Source organism: Danio rerio, chromosome 21, assembly GCF_049306965.1.
Source record: "Danio rerio strain Tuebingen ecotype United States chromosome 21, GRCz12tu, whole genome shotgun sequence".
NCBI classification, from domain to species: domain Eukaryota; kingdom Metazoa; phylum Chordata; class Actinopteri; order Cypriniformes; family Danionidae; genus Danio; species Danio rerio.
The window spans coordinates 16,543,057-16,555,973 of record NC_133196.1 but is presented as its reverse complement, the minus strand read 5'-3'; the positions used below and the strand labels follow the sequence as shown (position 1 = coordinate 16,555,973).

General features: G+C 35.0%; 1 protein-coding gene across 2 annotated transcripts in view; it reads left to right on the top strand.

Annotated features, from left to right (window-relative positions):
• The window catches only part of sfswap (splicing factor SWAP), a 157,202-nt gene that overhangs the window by 134,167 nt on the left and 10,118 nt on the right, over nt 1–12,917 (top strand). The window contains exons 15-17 of one of the 2 annotated variants that reach the window (NM_201168.2): nt 1,700–1,846; nt 9,756–9,917; nt 10,651–10,723. In NM_201168.2, the coding sequence (NP_957462.2) occupies nt 1,700–1,846; nt 9,756–9,917; nt 10,651–10,723 (382 nt within the window). The remainder of the gene's footprint in view (nt 1–1,699; nt 1,847–9,755; nt 9,918–10,650; nt 10,724–12,917) is intronic. The other variant, XM_009295295.5, reaches the window with a different exon arrangement.

The following is a 12,917-nucleotide window of genomic DNA, read 5'->3' as shown; positions in this document are numbered from 1 at the left end:
ACAAATACTGTATAAAGCTTGTCATATAGATTATTAATTTAGATATAATGCTAAATATATTTAAAGTTCAAAAGTATCAAAGTTGTGAGTTTATTTTTTATTTATTTTTTATTTTTTGACTATTTTTGCTTTACTTTTTGTTGTTTTAAAAGGTGGCCTTATTGTTATCAAATGTTGTTATCTAATTGGCCGGTGAGTGAAGAAGCTTCATTTTAAACCCTGTTTTGCAGATATATTTATCTAGAACCACAATTTTTAGATTAAAAAAATAAAATAAAATAAAATAAAAATAGTTCAAATTACTCCTAGTCTGCTATATCCATGTCCTGTTATTAATTACCCATCTTATTACAATTACTCACATTTTCTTCTGTTTTTAAATTGTGCAGCTAATGGGCTATATGCACAGCTTGTGTCTTTTAGCCAATGGTTAACTTCCGGTGAAAGGTTTTGGTGACTATTTTAAATTTTATATGGTTTCTTTTACAGCATCAACATTAATAACCATTAATTAACATGTAATTAAAATGCAATCAGTTAAATTAATTTAAGCATTCATTTAGTTGTTCAAGCACAAAACAAGATGATAGACTGTTTAAACTCTAGTGCCATCAGTGTCAACAGGCTAGCGCAGAAACTCCAGTGAAAATACTGGGTATTTTGTTCATATTTTAAAGAGATGGCAGTGAAAATGGAATTCAACGCAGTAATTTTTGTCCGATCTGAGACCCATTTTATATCATATATCAATCAGACTGTGAAGATCACTTATTTTAAAGAAAAAAGATCTTAAACATGGTGATTTTGTAATGGAGAGACCAGTCATTAGGCCAACTGTCTAAAAATTAAATGTCTGTGTGGATGTACCCCATTGGCATACAGTAATAGATGGGTAGATAGATGGATGGATGGATGGACAGATGGCAGACAGACGGACGGACAGGCAGATAGATAGATGGATAGAAAGATGGGTAGATGTGTGTGTCAAATACAGCACCACAGTAACCTGCAGTACTTACTGTCAGTGGAGTCTGCTATAAATGTGGTAATTGCTGCTTCTTTTACAGAAATAACTGCCCTCACTCTTGACATTTATGACCATTTATGCCATTTGAGATTCACTCAGGTCACAGGTGGCTTCCACTGGTGAACAATCCTGACTGAATTTCCTTAAATTTTTGAGGGTCACAGGTTTTCTCAGTTTCTTCGATTCCGTGTTTATGGTTAGGGCTTCTATGTACATCTAAGATTGTCTGATTGTCCCTTATTAACAATTACTGGTAGAATTATTTACTATGTTAGAAATTGGTTGGACTTCATGTATGAATTACCAAAAAATAATTGCTTTCTAACATTTTGAGGATATCATATTAATTTGCTCTTTACGCTTAATATATCAAAAAAAAATGTTTTTAGGAAGCTTGTTTCTAGAAAGATAAAAGCTTTTTTGTTAATCTAGTCTTTTACTTTTGTTCCTTTTAATCATCACTTTGCTGCGAATTGTAGGACCTTTTTAGTTGTTTTTAGAACTTTTTCCATCTCTCAGCAAGCTTTTCAGGAGTTAATGGAGAGTAGAGGACCATCATCAGCTTTATCGATGAGTTCAACCTGTGGGTTGATTTCATGGGCAGAAGTCAGATGGAAGCTGACAATGTTTTTTTGTCTTCTCATTTTGTCTTTCCAATCTGTTCTGTCTCAGGTCTCAGTCTCGGTCCCCCAGTCGCAGAGACCGGCGGGCTCGTTCTCCAGACAGAAAGCGTGACGAGAGGGAGAAAGAGAGCTATGGTCCCAGCAACTACCGTCTTGGCAGCAACCCAGCACTGGGCAGGCAGCGCTCAAGATCGAGGTGGGTCTAGTTTTTAAGACACATTAGGCTTAATGGGACAGTTTGTTTGGACTGCTATGATCTGCCACAAATACAATAAGAAAATTCTATGTACTGTTGAAGTCAGAATTATTACCACCCCCTGATTTTTTTGGTTTCTTATTTTAGATAGTGCCTCAATGATGTTTAAAAGAGCAAGGACATTTTCACAGTGTGTCTGATAATGTTTTTCCTTCTAAAGAAAGTCTTATTTGTTTTATTTTGGCTAGAGTAAAAGCAGTTTTTACATTTTTTTGAAAGACCATTTAAAGGTAAAAATTATTAGCCCCTTTAAGCCATATTTGTTTCAATAATCTACAGAACAAACCATCATTATACAATAACTTGCCTAATTACCCTATCCTGCCTAGTTAACCTTATTAAACCAACTAAACCTTTAAATGTCACTTTAAGCTGTATAGAAGTGTCTTGAAAAGTATCTAGTAAAATAGTATTTACTGTCATCATGGCAAAGATAAAATAAATCAGTCATTAGAAATGTTTATTAAAACAATTATGTTTAGAAATGTGTTGAGAAAATCTTCTCTCCGTTAAACAGAAAATGGGGGAAAATAAACGGTGGCTAATAATTCAGGGTGGCTAAAAATTCTGACTTCACCTGTAATTTTATGTTAAATAATATCATTTAAAATGTGTAATTTATTAACATTATTTAATAAATTAACAAACTATTATTAAGCAATGACTTATTGCAACATTTACTAATCTTTACTCATTTTAATCGTTGTTTACTGATTTTTAATGTTAAATAAATGCAGTAGAAGGCAGGTTTTTTTGTTATTTAATTAGTTAATGTAGTTTACGTAAAGCAATGAGACCATATTTTAAAGTTTTAAAATTTCTTTTTAGGATGCAAAAACTGATACAAAAAAACTACTTGACACATTCCCAGGGTTATTATATGTAACTAAATATGACACAAAAATAAAAACTGTGTCATCATTTGCTCACCCTTCACCTATTCAAAAGCTGTTTGAGTTTCTTTCTTCTGTCAAACACAAAAGAAGATAATTTGATAAATGGCAATTCCTGGGACCCACTGACATCCTTAGTAATTGTTTTTCCTACAATCGAGGTCAATGGGTCCTATCAACCAGCATTCCTCAAAATATCTTCTTTTGAGTTGAACAGAAGAAAACAACTCGTAGCATTTTAGAACCACACGAAAGAGAAAAAAATATGATTTATTTTTAGGTGAACTGTCTCCTTAAGAGCAATTCAATTTTTCTATTTAGCTTTGGATCACAGAAATAAATCCATCCTTTGCCAATATTCCTGTTTTGCTGTATTTGTAATCAAAGAAATTCAGCAAAATCAAACTCATGTAGTCTGTTTTCATTGGCACGCTGCTGAGAATTCCAAATGTAATGACAGCAGGAAGAACATGTGTTTGTATTAACAGCAGCTGTGATAAGGCCTCATTTTAAACCCTCCTGCCATATATCCTCACAGAGAGCGGTTTGGCTGATTGTCAGCATGCATGTCGCCTTTCACAGTAGGCAAAAAAGTGCTTTCCTGGTGTTTCCCCAGAGTCTGCACCAAGCATGATCTTTTAATTCACGGTAATCCTTCTTTTGAAGACACCACTCCATGACACTGCTATCATCACCCTTCCCTCTCCCGTTTCCTCTGCCGTACCATTATTTTCTTGCAGACACCTATAAGGTGTTAAAGCGCCACCGAAAGACATGGTCATGGTGACTTCTCAGATCTCACCCAGCTTTTATGTCACTGCTCTTTATCTGGGCAGCCCACTCTCTGCAATACTCACACAGCTTAGCCGAGACATTTCTCCATATTCTGGAGGATGCTAAAAGTGAGGACAAGCTTTTTACACAACTCCTTCAAAGGAAAGAAAAAGCTCAGCATCTTTCATTACACCCTTGACCCTTTCTAGCTGAAGTTGAAAAAAAAATCCAGAGCCAGACATAGATGGTTAGATCACTTTCAGGGCTTCAGCAAAGTTTTGTTTGTGATGATAGAAGCATCTCAGATGTAGAACCAGACTTGCATGCAAGATTGAATGTCTGAGAGCCTGCCTTAAACCCACAGCAGCTGTTGTCTTAGAAATATAGTGGTCGAGTTCCGGATCTAAAGTTTTTTTTTTTTTTTTTTTTTTTTTTTAATTCTCATAGGAACATACATTTCTAGAAAACACAAACACATAAACCATTCAACTACATTTACATTTTAACTGTACAACCTAATTTTTTTAGTTCCAGCCTGATTCGTTAGTCAGGAAGATAATGATGAGGACCATAATCATGTACAGTTGAAGTTAGAATTATTATTCCCCAATTTCTGTTTAACAGAGAGATTTTTTCAACACATTTCTTAACATAATAGTTTTAATAACTCATTTCTAATAACTGATTTATTTTATCTTTGCCATGATGACAATAAATAATATTTGACTAGATATTTTTCTAGACACTTCTATACAGCTTAAAGTGACATTTAAAGGCCTAACTGGGTTAATTAGGTTAACTAGGCAGGATAGGATAATTAGGCAAGTTATTGTATAATGATGGTTTGTTCTGTAGATTATCGGGGTTAAAGGTTAACAGCTTAAAGGGGCTAATATAGCTTAAAGGGGCTAATAATTTTGTCCCTAAAATGGTTTTTAAACATTTTAAAACTGCTTTTATTCTAGCCGAAATAAAACAAATAAGACTTTCTCCAGAAGAAAAAAATATTATCAGACACACTGTGAAAATTTCCTTGCTCTATTAAAAAAAATAATAATAAAATAAAATAAAAATTAAAGGGGGCCTAATAATTCTGACTTAAACTGTATATTTGTATTTATAATATGTGAGATAAAATTCCTGATAATAAGTTTGTTGTCATTCATCTCATAACAAGGCCAGATATTAAGGCCTGGATTGATTAGATGGTCAGCAAACAATCAGTTTTTGTAATCAGTGTGTTGGATGCAGGAGAAATGGACAGGAATAAATTTTAGAGTGTCTTTGACAAGTGCCAAATTGTTATTGCAAGGCCATAACACAGAGTGTTTCTGAAATGGCTAGGTGTGTGGGTAGCTCCTGGTCAGCAGTGGTAGGAATTTTAATGGTGGTTACAAGAGAAATGTCTCGCAATACACAGTGGATCCCACCCTGCGGCATATGGAGCTACGCAACAGCAGACCAATCAGAATGTCTGATAACGACTCGTCTGCTACCTAAAATGTTTAAAACCGTGGACTCTTTGAGCAGAGTAATACCGCAATGGATTGAAGAATGCAATAAAAAGAGATTAACATGTTGCGCTATCCTCCTAATTTCTCAAATTCCAAACTAGCTGAGCATCTGTTTGATGTTTTAGACCAGGGGTATTTAATTTCGGTCCCGGAGGTCTGGTGTCCTGCAGATTTTAGCTCCAACCCCAATCAGACACCCCAGGACTAGCTAATCAAGCATTTACTAGGCTTTCTAGAAACTTCCTTGCTGGTGTGTTAAGGCAAGTTGGAGCTACAAGATAAAACACCCTGCCACAATGAATCGGAAGAGCACAATTAGTTAACGGTGTTGCACCATCTCACTAATTTCCCAGATTGCAATTCAGTTGAGCATCTGTTGGATGTGCTGTACTAATAAAATCCTCCACCTTACAGCCTACAGAACTTGAAAGAGAACAGAACTTGCTGGAAACGGCAGATACCACAGCACACCTTTAGGAGTCTTGTAGAACCTTTGCAAGTTGTCAATAGCTACATTTCCATCCACCTATTTTTATGCACATTTTGGATATGTGCATAAAAATAGGTGGATAAAAACGCCAAGATGTGCATACATTTTAAAAATGCACATAAAAAACATATGCACATATCTGAGTAGGATAAACTTTTTATTTGATAAGAAAAGATAAACTGCATTAGAAACACTTTTACTGAACAATTTCCAGTTTGCGCATTTACTGTAAAAAGGTCATGTGATTCTGTTATAAGAGATCATGTGATGATAAAAATATGTGCGAATGGATAATCCAGCAGACTGAGCACACTGTAAAGCATCTGAAATGTTGTTTTGGTCATTCTAAATACCTTAATACTACTATGAGTATTATTACTAATAGTTTTACTATTATTGGTATTATGTTATTAATGACCTCCAGAATCAAGAGCATCTGTGCACCGCGTCCCACGCCTTAAAACACCACCACACGTTCACTGCGTGTCAGGATTGCCTTTTGAGGTGCAAGTCATTTACTAAATGGAGAAAAGATTCTCCTACAGCAACAAATTAAGTTTTTACTTGTGATATTTGGCGCCAGTTAATCAGGAAGTGGCTATTTTGTTCTTTGACTGGTTGGATGAAAACGCTGCTTTATTCACACATCTTTTCTGTGATAATCCAGTTTTGCGCATAAAGTTAATTTGCATTTTTGGATGGAAACATAGCTACTGTTTTGAAGGACCAACAATGTATTAAGTTACAGTAGAGTTTAGATTCTCTGCCTGAGCCTAAGCCCACACCATGGGCTGGGTCGAGCCAATATTTCCTGCCATTATCTTCGGGCCGGGTCAGGCTGTGATGAAGCATTTGTGTTTTTATTTATTTATTTATTTTTTATCATTCAGTTAATTAATTGGTTGGAAGCTTATGGCATAATGTAAAAAATGATACAAATATTATAGCAAAGTCGGATTTAGCAACCTGTGTAGTTCTACAAAGTTGCACAATTGTCAACGCGTGTCATGCATAACAATGCTGTAGCTCTTGCAAACATTTATTTGTTAACATGGACAGCGGAAAAAAAACAACCGCTGATCAACTAGCAGTGTGAAAGCATGTAAAAACAGGGACTTTCAAGATGAACAGACATGTCAAGAAGCAGGCTTGCCATGGCAGAAAAAAGCCTTCAATGTCCTCCTTTACGATCCATTCTGAATAAACAAACAATGCAGTTTACAAGCTTTGTCTTTGTTACATTATTCATTAAGATAAATCTAAACTAATTTCCGAGTTTCAACAACTCTGAATTGTAGTTGAGAACATCTGTTATAATGGACACAAATTCTAAAAAACTCGGGTTTAAAACGGGCTCAGGATCAGAATTACAGTTAACGTGCTGGAGTGGGTCGGGCTCAGACACAAGGTGCTTGGGCTCAGGTAGGGTCTAGTTTCATTTTTTTGGCGCCCGATCTAAGCTCTAAGCCACAGTTGCATTGCACTTTTCATCCCATTGACTTCCATTGATAATCATGCAAATATGCCAGATGAGAAATGCTAGCTTGTGCAGCAAGTTTCACATTTCACTGCGTTCCAAAATTTTAAGCTTGGTGAAGCTGGACCTGCGAATTCACACTATGGTACTACATGAGACCAATAGTAGATTAAAACGTCACCTTTCTGTTCAGAAATGTAAAATATGGAGCTCATTTCATCAATGTTGCATCTTGTTTTATCTCTCCCCTTTACCCAGCACCGTCCTACAGAATTTCACCTGCTCAAACTCTGACTATAGCTAGGTGCTCGTAATGTTATCAGCTCATCTGTGTAAAATGAATGCAGAGAAATACTGTCGAACTTCAAAATGCCTCCCTATCCAGTAAAGTAGCATGTGATCTTAAACTTGCAGTCAGATACAGTAGGTGAGAGGTTTAAGGGTTCGTGTCTACTGAAGCATTTTTTGCACAGCTAAAAACACCAGTCCTTTCCTAAAAATATTCATCTGTAATCACTTATTCAACTGTCTGTGCATTTAAAAAACAGTGAGTGCTCGAAACTTCACATACAATTTACAACAAAAGGAAGAGAAAAAAACACTCAGCTTGGGAGAAAACCCTTTGGAGGACACGCACCGTCATTCTGTGAACTTGGATCCATTTTCATGTATTGATTCAGTCATTTGTGTTACTATGTCTCTTTTAGAATTGTAAGCACGTCCGCAGTAGCACATTTTTAACCTCACTGTGTCTCCTAGGAGTACTTTGATCCACTCTCCCAACATGTCTTGTCATTTTGCTACAGTTAGCACAGGTAATTAGAGGTCACTATGCCCATTAGCTGAATATGGGTGCTCCTTTAAAACTATATTTTTTTTTTTCCACTAAAGGACCTGCCCAGTATATTTAAATGAAATATTCATCAAGGACAGCCTCGGAGATAAAGGTCCCTGTGTGCTTTTTCTCATGAGAGAACTCACGGTGTGTCTTGTGTTTGTGTGACTGGCCGATTTCAGTCCCTTGCTGATGCAGTGGTGGATTTCGGGGTCTTGCTGAAGGGACGTGTGGATGTTTTAAGACTCCACACTTGTGCCACAGTGTCACTGCTTGTCACCGACTTGCACTTCAATACACTGTCCCTAGAGCTGCCAGAAATAAGACTTTTTTTTTAGACAGAAAGAATGTATGGAATAATTCAAGAATAGTGACTACTATGTACTTTGCATTATTTATTTGTTATTCTAAACAAGTGTGACTTTCTTCCATTTTTGTGGATCATTTCAATGACTTACTCAAAGTGACTTACACTCTCATATTTATTGAAAGAGGACAAGAAACTAATGTGTGACAATTTGAAACATTATTTTGACGATAAAACATTTTAATTAAATGTTTATTTTTAATATATTAGTGTCTCCTGGAAGAATTTTAGAATATTTATCAGTGATTAAAATGGACTCTTATATGAGCTTTTATCAATATTGTTGTCCTCTGTATGTTTTTTGTATAATCTGGTTTATTACCTGTTAACCCACGGGCTGTCTGGATGTGTCTGAAGAATTTACTACCTTCGTTTATTAAAATTATTCAACCATCTATCAAAAACAAGGCATCATTTGAAAGCTACAGTATGACACTCTAGATTCATGTTTTGAACTTGTTTTTGAAATCCGTGCACAAGAGAGAAAAAGGTGAAGTAAAAATACAGAAAGACCGGACATTTAAACTAGGGATGAGATCGGTATCGGCCAATGATCACATTTTATGACTCTATCTGTGATCGCTAATCTGGCCGATTTATTGTACCATATCACAAGTGTTTGTTTACATGTTTACAAGCAGATGATATATTACAAAAAAAAAAAAAATATATATATATATATATATATATATATATATATATATATATATATATATATATATATATACTGTGTATATATATATATTTTTTTTTATTTTTTTTTATTATTATGTATTATTATTTTTTTCTGAAATATATAATACAATACCTTATTGTAATGCACTTATTGTAATAAACATTTAAATAAAATAAGTTTATAGGCTTTCTTATGCATCAAATATGTGCTTCAAACTTCATTGAGACATGAGACATATTTCCAAATTGCTTTGTTAGGGATTTTTATAGCAATTCTTTTTCTCTTTTTCTAATATTTTCTATTAGCTGCTTCTGATCATTACATGTCCTTACTAAATGTTTATAAGAGGCATGTTTAAGGAGTTAAATGCATCATCTTTCATTTATTCTCATAGGTAAGACAAGATCTCCACTTAAGTACCGTATCATACTTAGAGTGAAAATGTGCTTTATGCATTATAAAGCTCAAAGCATCAGAAATGGTTCTTGGTAACGGCTGATCCCCATGACAAGGAATTGGTACTCTGTATCGGCTGCAAAAATCTCAATCGGAGAATCCCTAATTAAAGCATTCACGAAGAAGTGCACGATAATGCTAAAGTTTCATCACCTGTAGTTCTGATAAGCATGGACGATTTTTATGCAAAACAAAGGAAAAAGTTAAGGAAGAAACAAAAGATTGTTTTTTTCTTTGTTTCTTTTTTTTTTTTTTTTACTAGAGCCATTTAAGCTCCAATGATCCACAATGTCTTATTCACGCTAGCAGCAACTTTGTAGCTATGTTTGTTTTTAATTTACTCATTTTCCTTTTCTTTCATTTTTAGATCACCTCATGAAAAAAAGAAGCGAAAGAGTTCCAAGTCATCTCATTTTAAGGGTTCCTCCTGTTCACCCTCAGCGTCTCCAAACAGAGGCAGAGCCGTGAGCAGAGTCTCTGCAAGCCCCTCCCCTGCCACCAGCCCCACCTCCAGCTTGGGGAGATCCAGGTAAAGGGCATATCACTGTAGTCCTACTACTAAACAATCAATCAGCGGGAACCTCATGAGAGCCGCCCACCATCTGAAGCTCAGCCTGCTTCAGTCAGAATCATAGATTTCCAGCATATTTTTCACCCACTTTGTTGCAATATTAATTTGAGCTTTGCCAAGAGCTTTGTGTGCGAGACACCGAGACGCCCTGCGCTGTAGCTTTTTCGATTTTAGAGTAATAATGGTTTTATGTTTGATTTGACAACTTGACTAATTACCTGTCAAATAAAGCAAGAAGCCTTCAGATGCTTAACCATGATGATATCTAGGTAAAACATCTTTGACAGCATAATATATATATTGTATACAGATAGATTTCTGTGCGAAAACCCCAGTTATGGCACTGACTTTTTCACTTCTCAAGTTTCATCAAAAAGTAGCTTTAAACTCCCGTGGCATTCAGTTGTTTTTTTATTTTTTTATTTTTCGTTCTGCTTTTTTAAGCTTCCACTACGAGTCTCGCTCCAGACTTTGTGTTATTTGTGCAGTTGTTGTGTCTCTTCCGGCATTGGGTGAATATTTCATGACCTTCTTCTGGTCGCTCAGTTTTAGCCTGAGATGTCTGTGGTGGTTACGTCCTCACCACTCGTCATGAATACTGTATTACGGTGTTCTTCACAGCCCTTGCCAATTGGCAGACCTCTGTTTGTCTGTCGCTGTCTCACTGTCTGTCTTGTTGTTTGTTAAACAGGGATGGCTCTCAGGAGAAAGAAAAGCAAGTGGCCTCCACTATTGTCTCTTCAGTACAAAGCAAAATCACTCAGGTATGTCATTACGAAATGTTTACTTCAATATAGCTTTTGTAAACTAGGGTTTTTAATTTAATAAAATGTGTTTTTTAATTAATTAAAAATGGAATCACGATTTCATAGATCAATATTTACAGCGAGATAACATCAAATGAGGATTTTATTAGCAAATGCCAGGGTTTCAATGAGTTTCTGGATTATCATGGAATTTTAAAATGTCTATTCCAGACATTGAAAGTCAGGGAATTGTTTATTTTTATTCATCCCGGATATCTGGAATACCTGGGACTTTTGCCTGTTGCTTTAAATTGTAGTTTCCATTTATCATAAACCGGATTGTTTATATCTTGCTGTTTTGGTGCCTATTGTTATGGCTAGGCTATTTTCTCTTCACTTTTTAACACTCATCAACTGGCAATCATCAGACTGTACCTGTTAAATAAGACCTATCATGGAAGGATAATATATATTTTATGAGCTTTGGCTTCAAAATGACCACTTCAAAGATGCGTTTAAAAAAAAATAAATACTCCAGAAAAGCAGTGTTGGGCAGTAGCGTCGCTACAACTATTACTACATTTCGCAGTAGCATGGCCATAGCATCGCTACTTCATAAATCAAATTTAGCTTTTCAGTAGCAAAGCTACTGTCAAGTAGTCAAATAGTGCAGTTGCGTCTACACAAGCTACGTTTACTGATCGTGGCACCGATATTCACGGAGCTGTGAGGCCAGTGTCTAGTCGGTGAAAGTGAATCCCTATGATGGCAAGAATGCTGATTTCTTCTTCTACCTTTTTTATGGTGGTCAACAACAAACTTTTTGGTGCATTATTGCCACCTCTCACTCTGGTCGGTGACGTCGAAAACCAATTAGGATAACACAAGAAATTTGCTTGATGGAAAGAAGAGGAGTTTATTTATAAATAAGACCTATCATGCTATATATATATATATGCCATTCTATATATCATATTTATCAGCTATATATCATATTTATCAGCTATATATATATATATATATATATATATATATATATATATATATATATATATATATATATATATATATATACTGTAGTAAAGACTAAAGTATACTATGGTTATTACTATTAGTTCATGATAATTACTAATGATACTATGTTGAGTAATTCATTAATGATGAGGTGTAAATGCATAAACAATATAATGCTTATTCCAAAATATTTCTCTTTACTATAAATTGCTATAGTATTTTTTAAATGTGTAACACCTGTTATATACTAGTTTGTTTCTGTTCGGTACCGCATATTTGTGTAGTAAGTGACTGAAATGAACAAATATGCCTCATTTGTTTCATTGACAGTTTTATTGATTTGACTTGGCTTTTAGTTGCTTTAATTTCTAAATAAAAATAGCAAAAGTAGCTTAAATGTATTTTTTATTGCAATAAAAAGATAGCTTAAATGTACCAAAGCTACTTTTGATAAATAGTTTTTAGCTTAGCTTACTACATTTACTAAAGGGTAGCTTTTAGTGTAGTTAAGCTACATTTTAAGTAGAGCAGCTAGTAGCTTAGCTCACTATAATTATCAAGTAGCTTGCCCAACACAGCAGAAAAACTAAATGTAAAATACAACTACTATTACACTCAAAAATAGAAGGAGCGCTTTACAGCTACTGTATGTAAAAAGTAAGTACTGGGGGAAATTATCTAATGTTGTTCTAATAATGGCTATTAAAGGCATACACAATGATATTGAAGCTAATAACATTTCTAATATACTATTATTATAACATATAGGTTAAAACAGTCAGGAAATTTCAGATTTATTTTAAGGTGAGTTCTCTAAAATGCTCATGATTTTGATCAGAAAATAAGAGCCGTTTATGTTAATGCAAAACTTCTAGACAGTTGTGGTTTGTAGCCGTGAGTCACTCCATATTGACAGTTATAAATATTTGTAATGTTACTCGATCAATCATATGTAATACACCTCAAACTAAGAAGCATGAGATATATCAAAACAGTGGAAACGCCTTGAAAACACTGTATTAAGCTAATAACACAAAACTTTCACTACCTCTGTTTAATTCAGCGCCTAAAGGGAAAACAGACCAAAACTGTGTAGCAGAGCTGATGAGACCCTTAGACGCTTAGTAAGGCTTTAATATATGTAATTTAGAGCCAGACGGCCTCAGTGGTCTGTGTTTGCTGAGCCTTACGTGCTGAA